At 45.8% G+C, this 16,144-nt stretch overlaps 1 protein-coding gene across 13 annotated transcripts in view; it reads left to right on the forward strand.

The window, feature by feature from the left end:
- esrrga (estrogen-related receptor gamma a) overlaps positions 1-16,144 on the forward strand; it is a 151,245-nt gene that overhangs the window by 67,337 nt on the left and 67,764 nt on the right. For 9 of the 13 annotated variants that reach the window (XM_048975531.1, XM_048975533.1, XM_048975534.1 and 6 more), the window contains exon 1: positions 9,670-9,896. The exons of 2 other annotated variants lie outside the window; for them this stretch is intronic. In XM_048975531.1, coding sequence (XP_048831488.1) covers positions 9,841-9,896 — 56 coding nt within the window. In that variant the 5' untranslated portion in view covers positions 9,670-9,840. Of the gene's footprint in view, positions 1-9,669; positions 9,901-16,144 lie in introns of those variants that run through there. 2 more of the 13 variants (XM_048975537.1, XM_048975541.1) reach the window with 1 other exon arrangement.

Genomic DNA, 16,144 nt, shown 5'->3' on the forward strand with positions numbered 1-16,144 from the left:
AGGAGTCACAAGACACTTCTTCTTGTATGTGTATCTCTGAAAACTATGATGACAGTAAAGTTGAATTGAATTAAATTGAAGGTGTAAATTTGGGAGACATTAGCTGTGTCTGAATTCAGGGTCTTTGAACTCTGTCCATGGTCTCCTGGGGTCTCCCGGCAGGCAGTTGTTGACATGGGGGTGCTTTGGGCAGGCAGAAGATCTGTTTGGGTGGCTGCTGCCCACCTGTAGCCACGCCCATCTGTTTAGCTCTGTGATTTTCCTCCATGATGTGTCTACCTGCATGACCATGTAAAAACAGGCACTGTGGCAGTGTGACACTGTGGCAGTGTGACACTGTGGCAGTGTGGCTTGCAATAGTAGCACAGAAGCATCAAGTCAGCAAGAAAGGTGTTACTATGACACAAAAGTGAAAAAAAAATCATTCTGTGAGACAAACACTGGATGTGCCCAGGCCTCCCGCCAATAGTGAGTTCACGAGCAACCCGCCCCTCCTACTCACCAGCGTGTGACTCCCCGAGAATCACTGGCACTCAAAGGACAGTGAAGTCGGTACAGCCAGCTCATTCCCTCCGTGTTTGAGGCATAAAATCTGACGCTGCAGCTAAATCCTGTTAAAATTATGTCATCAAATTTTTCATGCAATGCCAGTTGCTTTTAAGCTGGGGAACTAAGGTATAATTTGTTTGGTAAATGCATTCAGTCAGATGCCAGAAGTCATGTTTTGATTTTTATCATGTCACCATTTTGGCTTGTCTTGGGTCTGTATTACCAAAATACACAATATTCATATGAATATGGAACTACACTGCCAAAACAATGGAGGACGAACAAGTTCTTTTGTTGGTTATTGGGGGCATCAGTCGCATAGTCGGAAAATACAGGACAAACAGTTATTTATACAGCCAGCAATGTGTTTATAATTCATTATTAAGTATGGCCAGAAGATTTATCTTTTGTATTCTACAGAATAAAAACATGATGTAACATTATTCCACTAATAAGTGTTGGCGACTTTCACCACGATATCAGACAGAAGTATGTCAGCTATCGATCAAATTTTCCAGTGCAGAAATATGAAGATGCATTTAATGTAATTGTTATAGAAAAATAATTCCAATTCAGTTTTTGCTCCACTACTTCGATCTTTTTTCCCTGCACTTCCACATCATTTCCAAGTTAGCGCCGGCGCTTGTGCTCAACCAATCAGCAAAATTTATCACTATAAGCCCCACTCCAACTGCAAAAAGTACCTACTCCAGAGTAGGAACTAAAAAAAGGTTCAGGAACTACAGTGGGAATGTAGCAGAAGTAGCCTGAAAAAAGGTTCCTGCGGTGGTAATGTGCCTTTTTACTAGGACCAGCCGCTTCTCAGTTATAGCAAACAACCCCTGCAGTGAGGAGTAAACAGGGAGACCCAGTTCTACATCAGGCATGTTTACATGGATTTAAAGCACTTTCTGTTGACGAAACAAGCTTCTGAAAACATGCGTGGGCTGTTAAGGTCTTCAGGTGCACCACAGCAAAGGGGGCCCGCCCAAATCTGAGGTTCTGCACCGCTAGCTTATCATGCGTCCTGGATAGCTGAGGCTTTTGACAGTTGCAGGTTTTGCGGCTGCTGTGGGTACCCGTGTCATGCTGACTCTCTCACAGAGGGGTGCTAGTGAACAATGACCTAATCAAGGAGCCATCAGCTGTTTTTGCTGTGCACCTTCATGTTTGTGACGCTTTGATGCCATAAAACAAAACCTGATGCTCAAAGTTGAGATAGTATTCAGGACTCAGATGCTGTAAAACTCAGCCCATAATTCACGTGCGGTTTTGGCATTCGCCCTATAAGTAGAATCACATTCCAGCAGGTTCATGGTGTAGAGGTATCAGGACTAGCTCTCCCCTCCGACGGGATCCCATCACATTTTCAGCCATGCATAATTCACACGTCTCATGATGCATTATCTATGAGGGAGACATTCTTCACTCGCGACACTTACTTACGGCCTTCCGGATGGCCATAGCCTCTGTGAGCATATTTACACAGAAACTCACGACAGATTAACCGCTTAACAGGAGCTCCTTGGCGGGGAATGGCAGACGGACAGCCCCGAACGAGCGAGACGATCCCGGGATCTCATGCCATCTGTCTTAAGGGGCATCGATGCCACCCTGGGGAACTATCCCGACTCTCACAGAATTGCATGTGTGTAGCATATTTCCAAGCAGCCTAACTGCGGGAACATGAATTTCATACTTGGCAGCATGATGATACATTAAAGTACACTTATAGACTGTATTAAAACACTTATGGGACCAATTTAAACCAAACACAATATCATTCATCCCAGTTCACCAAATATTAATTAAAGCCATTCTCGGCGCAGCTACACCCAGTTTTTTGCCAGCAGATCATAGAAAGCCCGCTGGCTGTGGATGTGAAATTCCACCCCCTCTCCCCCCCCCATAATGGCGCAGACACCAGACAAATCAAGGAAAGGGAAATAAATACCGATAAGGCTCACCGTTCTATCCATGCCCATTGTGTTAAGTACGTTTGCCCAATATTTGCTTGGACTTATCTCTCAAGGTAAAGAAGGGGTTGGGGCCAAACGCGATTTCGTCTGTGGATTCCGACGCGATGTTTATTCGGGCATCTGCGGTGAGGTTCAAAGGAAGACCAAGGGCACTAGCAACCGGTTACATTTATTCAGCAGACACTTTTATCCAAAGCAGTGTATGATTGAGAGAACAGGGGTCGATCAGTCCCTGCAGCAGTTGGGGTTAAGGCCTTGCTCAGGGGCCCAGTGGTGAAATCTCTTTGCTGGCCGTGAGATTTGATCCGGCAACCTACTGATCATAACCTGAGGGAGCCACGCACCGCCAACAGCGGAAAGTCAACCATGGGCTCCGTTTGACATGGAAGGAGCTGGGGGCTGGTGGGGGGTCTGGCACGTGTCACAGATAGGTACGCCACTATGCCTTAATTGCAGGCCCCGGATCAGGATTAGCGGGATTGCTTCCTCTTCCTGCCCAGGGCAATCTGCACATACCTGCAGCTGACAGGTGTTTTACTGCTTTAATGTGTGTCACATATCGGGAGCCGTGATTTACTAACGTCTGGCTGTGCACGTGCGAGGCGGCCGGCCGCTGCGGCAGTGCAGCGGCTTCTGTGAAGGCTGTGTTTGCCCCTCGTCAAGACCACCATTGCATCGCCATATTATTCTGCATGGTTTCGCTTTTAACGAAACGTGTTATTCTGTTCTGTTAAGCTCCCAAATGCAATCATACAGATCAATCCATTATGGTAATACAGTGACCTTGATTTAATAAATCTACTTCAGAAATAGATATTTTGTTTGTTCTGAGCTATGTTAGGTGTGTCAATATATAGATAAATCGATGGATCGATGGTTACATGGAAAAATCGATCCTGAGACTTTTGTAATTAAATTAAAAATGTTAGAAGTGAGGTATTGCTTATTAGGTTTTCTGCCCGTATGAAGGTCCGTCCTGTTCTCTGAGAACAAAGATCCAGACCCCCCCCCCCCCCACCCCCCAGTAACATCAATTCTTCCCGGCTGTTTGTTCTTGCTGTAAAACCTGCTGTCTTGCCAGCCCTGATCTGAGAAGACGACTGATCATCATCTCCAGCCGTGGACCCTTTTCATTTCCCATCCTGCACTGGGAGAACAGGGCTGGCTCAAGGGGGAGGGCACCGGACGTCAATGGAGGGTCCTTGCTTAAGGGGCGGGGGGTTACAGCGATCAGCGAATCACAGAAAGGTTAGGCACCCAACCAATGGCGGGTTTCCCCTGTGCCTGGAGAGCCTGTTATCACACGGTCACGCAGGAGGCCTCTGAAATTGGCACTTCCCTTCATGTGACAATTGTACCCGCTGATACACCATTAGATTACTTAGCCAGCCGCTCATTTCCAGCCTCGGTAACCCGTGTTTTTCCAGTCCTATAACAGTGGTTTGTTCGCACGACTGTTTCCACTCGTGCAAGTGGTGACAAAGTGGTGCCACTTGTTTATGAGGAAACGCGACGTTCTCCGGGATCCGTTCCGCTTTTGTGTCTCCCCAGCATGTAAGGGTGTCTCTGTTGTATTCCAGCTCTTTCCATGTCTGTCTATTTTTCCCACACAAACACATTTTATGATAAACTTTAGGCAAATGTATGTTTACTTAAATGACAGCTTGTAGGCAGATTACCAGTGGAATTAGTCTGGAAAGTGTTTTATACTCAACCAAAGGAAGCAGACTGAGGTTCGTTCACATAGCGGCACCCAATGAATACCAAACTAAAACAGCCCCCCCCTTGCACAGCAGACATACATGCGGAAAGACCAGGCTCCGTGGCCTGGATGTCTCAGTCCCGCTACACAGGCAGCGCGGCCTGTAGCTCAGCAATAAGCTCACAGCCAGTAGCTCCCTCTGTTGTCCACTGCTGAATTACATACCATATGTACATCAAAGTGCTATCTTTGCCATTGTGCTCCTGGAACAATGAGGCGAGAGTCCCCTGAAAGTGCAGCTCCGGGATCATGCAGCAGGGGGGGGGCATACTGCTGAGAGTATTTACCGTGTGTGCTGTATGCATGATTACGCTGGGTGGCAAGATGGACATGTTGATGAATATCCCGAAGGCATCTCCCCCCCCCTTTTTTTTTTGACTTGACATATAGTCTTATACAAATGCTTTCTGATTAGAAGTGCTAGAGTTAACTAGCCATTTTTTTTTTTACTGTATGACAGCGGTGAATAAATTGATGGTGTCGGATAAGTGAGTAGCGCCTGAGTCCACCTCCCTTCAGCAGCGGCCGTCTGTGCCTCTCCATAGCCCCCCCACTGAGCGTGTGGCTAAACAGGATCCTACAGCCCTCAAAGCAGGGCTGGAGGGGATGGAGGAGGCGGCGTTGTGGGCATGCATGCATGCGTGTGTGTGTGTGTGTCAGCTACCTGTCTTTGTTTCTGCCTGTGTGTGTGTGTGTGTGTGTGTTCGTGTAAATAAATTCATTTCACATCACAAAGAACTTTGCATGCACATACATTCAAACGCCTCCATTAGGGATGGGATCTTGCACACGCAGAGCCTGTGTGTGTGTGTGTGTGTGTGTGTGTGTGTGAGGGGGGAGGGGTGCATGTTCTAGTTTATTCCCACAATTTCCACAGATCATCCAAAGTTACTTTGAGGACTCCCTAATTATTACAGATTTAATTCTCTGCAGACAAGTCATTATTTTTAATTAACAAGTTGTAATATTTGGTATGCATTAGTTGCTAACAGTATTTTTTTACTAAATTAATAATTTCACTGCAGGAAGATCATTATGGCAAGAATTTTATGCAGAACGATGTTAACTTTAAATTATATTTTCATAATCACATTTACATGCAAATTACTATATTCACTTCAGACACTAAACATTAGACATCATAAAAGCAAGTTGCGGGAAACGCTTTCCGACATTCTGCACATGCAGGCATATGTGCCTGGGATAGTTCTAATGTGAGTTTCTGTTGTAAATCTGAAAAAGTCACAGTTATGTATCATCCACGCAACTTTTTTTTTTTTACTGTAATCTTCTTGGTGCATTAAAAAAATCCCCCCTCCCAACCTTTATTGCTTCCGTTCAGAAGGTAAACAGGCGGGCAGAGAATTGCGAGCAGGCGGGTAAACAGGCCGCGTCTTGAATTTCCGAGGACCGGCTCTTGACAAGCCGCTCCCAGACAGCTCCGGCAGCGGTGGCCCGGCAGCGGTGGGCCCGGCCACGCTTTCCAGGCTTAGACGACTGACATGTGACCTAAATGAACTTGCCCTACCCTATTGACTGCCGTGATTGATGCACCGCCGAGCAGGGCCCTGGTAATTCCGTGGCGGATGTCAACAGTCTGTGACCAAAGGGGTCATCATATTCGTTAGCATTTCACACACACAAGGAAGAGAGAGAGAGAGAGAGACTGGCAGGCGTCCATATTTACATGTGTGACCGGCAGAGAAGGTAGCACATATTTCTGTGTTATGGCCTAAAAAACGTACATAAAAATACAATAGACAGATATGCATTGCTTTCTGGGATTCGGCAATCTGTGCAACCCTGGGCAGATGGATGGATGGACGGATGGATGGACGGACGGACATACAATGTGACCACTTTTGTGTTAAATTCTGAATTCCTGTTTTGCAAACTTGCCTCTTTTGTATTTGTCTCTCTCCCCTCCCCCCCCATGAATGAGAGGGGGTGTCATGTGAGTGGGCTGCAGCGGTGAGGAGACCTGCAGCCAAAATCGCGGCCGTAAAAAAGACGGTGCAGCTATTGACACGTATCGACACGTGGAGGAAGGGGTCCTGCCTGCCTGCGCATAGTTACATTTCCATGTATTCATGAAAGCACCAGGGATTAGAGGCTGTTAGAGAGGACAGAGGCAGTTGTGAAGTATTTGCACCCGTTTAATCTTATTAATAACTTGGTAATGCCAAAAGCTACAAGTTGGCGAAAAGAAAGCGGAGTGTACAGTACGTGGGGGTCCATTAGCAAGTGTGCAGCAGTTAGCAGACGGTTAAGAGCAGGGTTGAAGTCGAAGGTGCCTATTGGTGGACTCGGGTGCAGGGGAGCAGGTGTGGGGGAGGCACATGGAGTAGGCAAGGTATATGGGGGATCTGTGTTGTGGTGCAAGGCGGTCCGGCCTCCAGCCACTCGCTTTGGGGTTGCACAGGGCTGCTTGGCACAGATATGGTAATGTGACCTGTGGGGGCGGTGAGCTGTCAACCAGAGAGGGCCAATGTAATTGAATCAATACATCGGACAGAGTAATGTGGCCCACCGTTCGGGTCGGCAGGGGGGCTGTTAAATTCCCAGCAAAGCCATTGCTGCACCCCAAGCACCCTCTTAGCCTGTGTTCCCCCTCGGGGATCCCCGGAAAGATCACCAGCCCCATCCCGACTCCATTCAGCAGGCTCCTTCACACGTCATTGCCCCACCTTAAAAGAGCAGGACTGATCGCTAAGCGTCAGAGGATAGCAGCAGGCACGGGCGGTGTGTTTTGCGGGCATTCCGATGTGCCATCCCGGAAATCAGGAGCGTGAGGCGGGAACTGCGATCGTTTCCCCGACCGAGAGAAAACGCCGCAGCCACAGAGTTGTAGAAGCGGTGCGCGTTTGATCTCCGCATCCGCGCGCGGATCCCTGTCAGTCTCCTGGGACTTGCTGGTACTCAGGAACCATCTTCAATATTCAAGACAGCAAAACAACACTGTTTCCTCACTCCCCTACCATTTACATTTGTTCCAGAGCAATTAAAACACATTTAAATCCGCGACTCTTTGAAACTTTTTTTAATCTTTATTTTGTTTCACTTTTATGCAAACCTATTGTAAAGAGTGAATACAGGCTTTAAAAACATCACGCAGTGAGAATGAATTAACTATGTATAGAATTCCAAATTATTCCAAGATGCGATGTATGTGCATATTTAACGCTTGAACAGCGATCATCGGTGATTCGGTATTTTTTACTTTTATTCAGTGTTTTTCGGGGTTTATGTTTTATGTGTGTAACAAGGCTTCATAGTATGTTCATTAGAAAAGAAAATGTAGTCTAAATGTCTGCATGTGAGCAGTGTTCATCATCGTTATTTTAGGCAGAAGTGCCTGAATTATATATTTTAAATTGTTGCGTTACTTTGAATTATACGGCATTACATAATTTATATATAAGAACGATAAATAAAAATACGGCTATAGAGTGCATTCACAAATATAGCAAATCCAGTGTAAAATGCATGTCGGAGAAGTAGTGCATTGGCTCCTGATAAGTCCTGCGGACGCGCGGGCATTATGCTGAATATCTGGTAATTCTGTTGTTTTGATTGACTTGTGCAGGCCGCCTTAGCCACAGGCAGGAATCCGCGTTCTTCTCCGTCTTCCATCGCCTGGAGCTCCGTATCTCCAGAGCGGTCGCTACCCATTTAGGGAGACATGCTAATTTGCGTGGTCACCGCATTATTGTTTTTTTCCTTCAAGCAGTCAGGCTAAAAAGATGAACATAAGGGAATGTATGAAGCGACATATATGCTACATTTATCTTAGTATTAGCAGAAGTACCTGAGTTATATAAAGTTGCATTTCATATACTGAAATGTAAGCGAGATAGTTATTCTTATATCGTCATGACTGCATGAAATGTCATTATATTTAATATTCCAGAAAGGTCTTCTTTTGTTCTTTGAAACGGGCCCTCCCATTGTTATAAGCTCATTATGAAAAAACATTATTTATCAATGAAAACAGCCGAAGCCAGAGAGGTGCGGCGATGCGAGTTGATAAGAGCCGCGCGCGCTCCCCCGTCTCACAAGAGCGACTGTAATTTGTTGATACGCGCGCGCAGCAAAGCTTGGAGGCTGAGGGGTGCCGCGCATGGGGGGGCGTCCTCCCCCGGCGGCGTAATGAGGGCACGAGCCACGAGGGGAGGTATCCCGGCTCGCTCCGTAGAGGAATCCGGACGTCCTCGCGGAGGCCAGGTTGGGGTGGGGGGGGGGCGCTTCTTATTATAATGGAAAAGAAGAAAGGCATGTTCGGGGAAATGGGGTTCAAATCCCTGCAAGCTGGAGGGGAACGGGAGAAAAAAGGGAAAAAAAAAACCCGCCCGAGACAATTTCACAGGCGACGTGGTCGCGAGACACAATAGTTAGTGCACTGACTGCTGCGGCTCCTGAATTTTCTTATCAGTGGGGAATTGCGCTGCGCCGAGGAACCAGCAATCTGTTCCCCGCTGCTCGGTGGAAATACGGCGGCCCGGCGGCTGCCTGGCCCCGGCCAGCTGAGATAAAAACGCGTCGGAATGATTTCCTAACAAAGACTGCGCTTTCTGCTCCCCAACTGTACAAATACAATCCAAGTTAAGACAAGTGAGGTTTAATAAATCAACCATTGAAACTCCATTCACAGTTACCTTTATGAAAAAATTGTGCGTTTAGTGTTACTGTGACATTAAGTATTATTGTATTCTGTAAGGTTTTTTTTTTTTTACAAGTTTAGAGGAATATCTTCTTAATGTAACAGTATAGTTACCATTTGCAGCTGAAGATTATTTAACTGGCGGCCTCACATCTTTTAAGTGTTTTGTATGAATGTAGATTTTACTTTGATACTCAGCCTATTGTGTCCAGTCCACTCCTAACAACAAAACAAAATTTACTGAATATTAAGTTTACCTTAAAATGGATTTCTTACGTATGTATTTTTTATTCTGACATAGTATCTCCGTATTACAGAACAGAGAACTGGCACGCTATTTCACCAATAGATGGATACTGCTTTACATGGCATTGTTCACAGTCATCTGTGTCAACAAGGTTGGAGAGGTTTGACAATGGAAACTGAAAAAGCCTCGCATTATGAGGGGCGAAACACGCTGCTTCTTTAAATCCCCCTCTCTTTCTGCGTCTCTCTCTCTCTCTCCTATCTCTCTGCCCTCCCTTTTCTCCCTCTCTCTCGCTCTTTGTCTCTCCCCTCCCTCTCCACCTGCTCCGCTCCTCTCAGCGTGTGCAGACAGCACCCTGTGCAGCTCCGATTGGCTGGGAAGGCACCAATCTGGTGTCCGGATGGGCCAGAGGGACTGCATATGCAAAGCCTTACTTCATATTAATGAGCTCCAATCGTGGCTTTAAGTCCTTGATTAGAAGGAGTAAGAGCTTTTGGTCCCAACTGGCTATGCCTATAGGCTTGTCACCAGGAGAACATTTCTGTTAATTGCAGCGCTCTGACAGGAGAAGAGAGAGGAGAAAAAAAGGAAAAACTTTGATTTATAGAGGGGGTTTTGAACAAATTATGGTTTCAGAGCACACATGGATTCAGTAGAACTTTCCCTTCCTGAGTGTTTCACCCTGCACTCTGAACAAGAGTAGGTAAATTTTCTTTTCATTCTTACTCTTCTTGTCTGTGAGAAAGCTTGTGGTTTTGTGCATGCGTGTGTGTGCGCCTGAGAGCTTGCGTGTCTGTTTGTGCTTCCGTGCATGGTCCGCTGGTCCGTCCGCGCTCATGTCACTGAGGTGACCGGCAGCACGTCAAGGTTATTTTGTGCTGTCAGGCTCAGAGCGTTAACCCTCGTGGCGGGACTCTGTGCGTGCCGTCGCTGCCGGGCTTTCGCATCCGGGGGGTGGGGGGTGGGTGGGTGCTCTCCGCCTCGCATACCGCGGCGTTACCTCGGGAAGGCGACATCCCTGATGACTCGCATATCCCTAATTTTCAGGGGTCTGATTCTGGGCAGGGGAAGCCTCTGATCTCGTCTTAAATTGCGAATGGGTGGGAAACTGCACGCGTGACAACAGACTGCTGTATTTTTATCTGTTGCTGCGTTATTTTGTTAAGTCACGGATGTAGGGAGAGGGCGACATGCGGCAAGCGTGTCTCGGGGGCTCGAGATTGAAACGGCAAGCGGAGCAGGGAAAGCTGTTTTAAATGCCAGGGGAGCCTGGATATCAGACAGCCTGCACAGTGTGTGGCCCACTAAAGGTATCATAACTGCTGTAGACACACAGAATGGACAGTGTTGGGGGGGGGGGGGGCGGCCAGCATGAAAAAAAGGGAGGGAGGGTCAAATTCACAGCTGCACTCCCAAACCAGGCATTTTATTGCAGAATACTGTGTCTGTCCTGTTGTTATTGGTCTGTGGTTGAATAAGGTGACAAAACTAAGAAGCCACTCTGAAGGAGCCGGATTAGGCCAAAGAGGACATGAGGCTCTTCATGCATGTTGTGCAGAAATTGTGCAGAAAAGATTGATCAGCTGATTTTGGATGTGTTTCAGAGTGTCCTCAGAACTCTTTACACTCAAACTGCGTGAAGACGGCGTTGTGACTGAGTCTCCCCCCCCCATCCCCCCACGCACGGTTCATCCTCAACACGCACACACGCACTCTGCTTTCCGGGTGTAAATGCAGTTCTGCTTCCAAAACACACACTGCCGTGTTTCGTGTTTTCCGACGCTGTTGACCATACGCAGAAGCTGTCCTCTGACTGTGAGGTTTTGCCAGAAAACCCTAAACGGAGCGAGTGTCGGGATCAGAAACAAAAAAAGGCGACTACAGGAAGTTAACGTTCCCCGGGTTCCACGAGAGTTAAAACCGCAGCTGTTAACCTCCTTGGCCCGGACACATCAGAACACTTGATAAGGGCGTAAAAGAACAACCCTCTATTAGCCTGTGCGGGGATGACGCGAGGAGGTGGGATAGCTGGTGTCCGGGCACGCGCCCACCCCGCCCGGACCTCTGGTGTTCCGTGCCTCCCAACATTCCGCGTCGCAAGTGGGGAACCGAGATTTTGCGAAATGCCACGCTGTTATCTCGCGTCCCGTGGTAACCTTGGCCAAACAATTAGGAAGTCATTACGCAGCCTGAAAGCCAGGTCTCAGTTTCAACCTCTCATGTCTGAATTTTATCGAAATATCTGCCAGTAGGAGTCAAAGATTATCGTATTGTCCCCCCTTGCACTTGCTATTTTATGCTTTTTATTTTATCTTTTTCTTTTGTTAGACCGTATGCTTGAATTAAGTGGAATGCCTTAACCCGATTGCATGGGTGGAATAAGTGCATTTATTGCGCGTGGCAGGTTTCTCTTTGGCCATGCGCCTTCCTGCACCTTCGTCTCATGCACGGTGGTACACATCAGTTTGTCAGCTGAAACAGTAATTGTTATATTACTGAAAATGGTTATGCCAGAACAGAACGAGTGCTGTTTTGGTAATTATCATAATTGCATGGGATTTATGCCTGAACACATATATTTTAATTGCCGTAAAATTGTGGGTCGGTTTGTTTGTTTTTTATTCCTGGAAAAAAAATAATTAAATGTTTAGAAAAAATACAAGTGATGCGTTCCTCAGGCACATTTGCATATAAATACAAAAAAATACTATTTAAAATTATATTTCCTCCTCCTATTGTTTTTCTTTAAGCACAGCATTCGTCATTAGCAGAATTTTTTTGTCATTTCTTTTGAATAAAGAACATAAGTTGGGACAACTTCACATTTGGTGTATTAACAAAAGTCATCTGTATCAAAAGGGTGGACTTATTTATTTGACTAGTACGGTTTTCCATCCTGTACTTTAGAAACTGACATTGTTAACCTTTTTTTTTTTTTGCTATATTCTATTGTTCAAACTCTTCCGGAATCTTAAGGTACACATCAAAACCAGAAATGTGTAACCAGACTGCTGGACAGTAAACAGTAAAAAATTAGTCATAAAAAATCTCATATCGCATGAAAAAAATATTTCTCCATATGAAATTAAAATGATATTTTGCCGTTTGCGATTCTGTGCGAAGCCAGACCTTTCACAATGTGATTCTGTTGGTTTCATTCATCTGAGCATTAAGGCGAGACTAAAAGGCTTTAAATAATAATATATTTTATATGAAAAGGAATGTTTTTGATTGCAATACATTGAGGTACATGTGCCAAGTACAACATTTTAGATTAACTTACATTTTTCCACGGGTGTAATTTCTGTGTCAGCGGAGATAGCCATATGAAATGTCCCAAGCTCCAATTTCCAGATTTCTGTGGTACATTTGTAGTTTAACTTGTCATTGTAGCATTTCTTAAACCTCATTCAGCAGTTAAAGGTATGAAAGATCCTTTTCCACTTATCTTTGGATAAAAGGTGATAATTTTATTTCTCTTTCTTTTCCTTGTGAGAAGCGCAGAAAGCACTCGAGGCAGGGATCAGGGGAATAAAGGGAGATTGCGTGAATTAAATTCCTCTTAATCTCCTTATAAAATCATTTACTTAATTCATCCATCAAACAATGTCAATATCAATATGTGCCGTGCTGATGTTTTAATTTGCTGCCTCCCCCCCCCCCCCCCCCCTCATTCTGTTTGTTCCTCGCTTACTGCGAGAGTGCAGAACCCGCTCCTGCATCCCCCCCCCCCCCCCCCAGTCCCTCTCCTGCACAGAGCGGGGAGCCGCTGCATTTACCCGCCTTTCCCTGTGGCCCCTCGTCCGTTACCGTCTGACCACTCGCTGCTTTATTGCAGCCCCAGGCTATTCGGACATGGGCGAGCCTTTGCTCCCCTTTATTCCGAGGGCCCGTGGCGCATTCCGAGGGTAATTAACTCCAGCTGAAAGAGAGGGGACCCTAGCGGGACACGCCAATCGTCCTGGGCCATGGGGGAACTTAAATATCCATGTTATTTGTTTGTCGGTTTCGTTTTTTGCATTGTTTGCCTTTTGTTTGAAAGATGCAGAGAGGGGCTTGCATAGACACACACAGCACAACAAGTCTTGGCCAAATAACAGAAGAATAAGTCGATGCATAAGATCAGCCCTTGCCGATGTGCTGTGATTTATATCAGAGATCCATCAGTGCATTTCTGACAGGATGGATGTGATTTTATGAGAAGTTTTAAAGTGGTTTGGGGGAACGACGCCAGCTGAGGCTCGCCGGCATCAAGGAGTCGCAATTAGTGCCGACGCCCTGCCTCATCGGCGCAGTGGAGGAATTAGCCAGTGTGAAAGGGAGCCGTCCGTCACTGGCCACCACTGCTTCAGTCCCCATTGACATTTCATCACTTCAGTCCCCTTTGACAGCGTTTCATCGCAGACGTTTCCGTTGCTTTCACTGATTTTCTTTTTGAGTGTTTATCTGGTAGCTTGAAAATATAGACAGCTTTATTATTATTATTATTATTATTTTTATTATTATCATTATTTATTATTTACCTGCTTGGTATCTCACAAAATAATGTATTAAATTTTACCAGTATTTCAGCAAAGTAACTCCAGGTCATGTGATTGTTAGCGAGTCTGGTCATTTAGCTAGTGCATAAATACTTAACTCTAATCACTAATACTTTATTTTCATTTTCATTCAGTTTCAGGTTATTGAGTGTTTCTTTGGAAATGTATGGTGTGTGTGTGTGTGTTTGCATGTCCCCTCTTTGCTTTTACTAAAGGTGCTAACCCCATGCAAAGGCGGCCGTCTCTATAAGCCGGCAGCTTTGTTTAAACAATCACAAGCAAACAGGGCCGTCTTGTGCTGTGGCAGAGAGCTGCTGGTCAGAAAGTTCAAGCCGGTTTGCTTTCCAAATGGGGAGGGCCGCTCATTTGCATGCCGGCTGGCGTGGGTCCGGGACCCTTTATGGTGTCGGTCGCGGATTTATTTTATTTTTCTTCTGTTTTACTGCCCTCTCACTTTCGCTGGAGACAGAGAGGAAGCCCAGCACCATAAAATGTTGATTTCCACTGAAGAATGCCCCCCTCCCTGTGTGTGTGTGTCTGCATGTGTGTGTGTGGGAAGTCTAGCAGGCACAGCATGGAGGGGCTGAAAGGGTGGGGGGGGGGGGGTTGAGCTTTCCGGGAGGTGGGGGATATGTGACTTCATGGTGCAAGTTTGTGTGGCTTTCATCTCCTTTACATCCACTGGCCCTGCCTGACGGTGCCCTGGGTTTGCAGCAGGCGGCCGAGGGGGGGTGACTGATAACTGATGGGGAGATATTTAGCCGTTATGTGTCGTCCCATGCCAGAGTATGACTGTCCCACACATCTCTGCCCCCCCCCCACTCTCGCCATGCTGCCTACTCGTCTGTAAACTCATGGCTTTTTGTGTGACCCCCCCATTGCCGTTGTTTCCTTCTTGCCTTTTCTTCCCCAACATGTGATCTGAGAGCGAGGCAGTCTTATTTGTTTATTGTTTAAAAGATTATTTTAAAAATAGATAAAAAACCAAGTAATAATAATAATTGAGTATAAATGAGTAAATGCATTCGGACTTACTTGGGTTCCTCGTCACTCATTTCCATGCCCTTTCTGCAGGTAATGACTGCGTTATCATTTGCAGAAAAAGATAAAAATGTAAAATTAACTAAATGAAATTTGCCTGTTTAAATATACACAGGGTTACACTACAAATACACTGCTTTTAATTTGTACATTATGTAACTAATTCTTAAATTGTTTGTTTAAAAAAAAAATAAACTAATGTTGGCAAAGGAGACAAAGGAGTTCCTGCCATCCTGACTGAGAGCGTACACGCTGCGTTTGTCCACATCTGCAGGGGGAGACACATCTGGAAAGGTCTGTTTCGTTACCTGCCAATTTCGTTATAAATTCTTAACGTTCAGGTGACTACAGGTGACCCTTGTCGCCCCCCCCCCCCCCCCAACAAGTGCACGTGGACACATGGCGCATGACACAGGCGGCCTGGCCTCGGTCAGGGGAGCCAGGACCACCCGCCCCAGCCGAAGGGGGGGCAGGGAGGGCTTAGCCGTGCTTGACCGCAGTGGCCGCCGAACAGGCAGCGGGGTACGAACGCATCATGGCTGAATCCCCCTAAGGTCACACAGCCCTCCTGCCCCCCACAACCCCCAAACCATGACCCCCCAAATTCATCCACACCAGCCCCCCCCGACCTGCAGTTTTTTCGATACAAACATCTCGGGATACCGGCCCGTTCTCCGTCTTTTACAATCACCGCAAATTGTGCCGCTGACAATTTTGAAAATCATTGACAATCTAGGAAAAATATGAAATATAAACATGATATTCATAGATCTTAGTCAAGAAATGTTTGCTTGTGATAGAGGACCATCAGATGCTAAATGTAAAACATACAACTTCAAAATTCGTAATTGTATTTAAAATTAAATATCTTCTAAGATTATACAACCCTTGGCACTGTTATTTTCTAAAGTAATTTTCACACAGGTAGCTTATGTACTGTAAAAGGCATTAAATAAAATTTTCCACCCACTTGGGATTTTGTCCTTATCCCAGTGGAAACACTAAATACAGCCAAAGGTTCGGTCTGTGTTGACCCATCTCTACATTGCAGATCATCACACACAAACCATTTCATTTATGGTTACAGATGTTGGGTACAATTGTGCTAGATGGTGCTCTAAAGTTCACAATCTGTTTTGGCCCTCCTCATATATATATATATATATATATATATATATATATATATATATATTATATATATATAATATATATATATATATATATATATATATATACACTCTTCTTCACATGACCCGAACATGCATGGCCGTCTGACCACGTTCGCTTTTGACGCGGCCCACGCAGTACAGCACCACGTGTCATCCTCCGCGCATACCATCTTTCTCCCTTACGTCGTGGCATCTC

The sequence above is a fragment of the Brienomyrus brachyistius genome, chromosome 14 (genome assembly GCF_023856365.1).
Source record: "Brienomyrus brachyistius isolate T26 chromosome 14, BBRACH_0.4, whole genome shotgun sequence".
Taxonomy (NCBI): Eukaryota; Metazoa; Chordata; class Actinopteri; order Osteoglossiformes; family Mormyridae; genus Brienomyrus; species Brienomyrus brachyistius.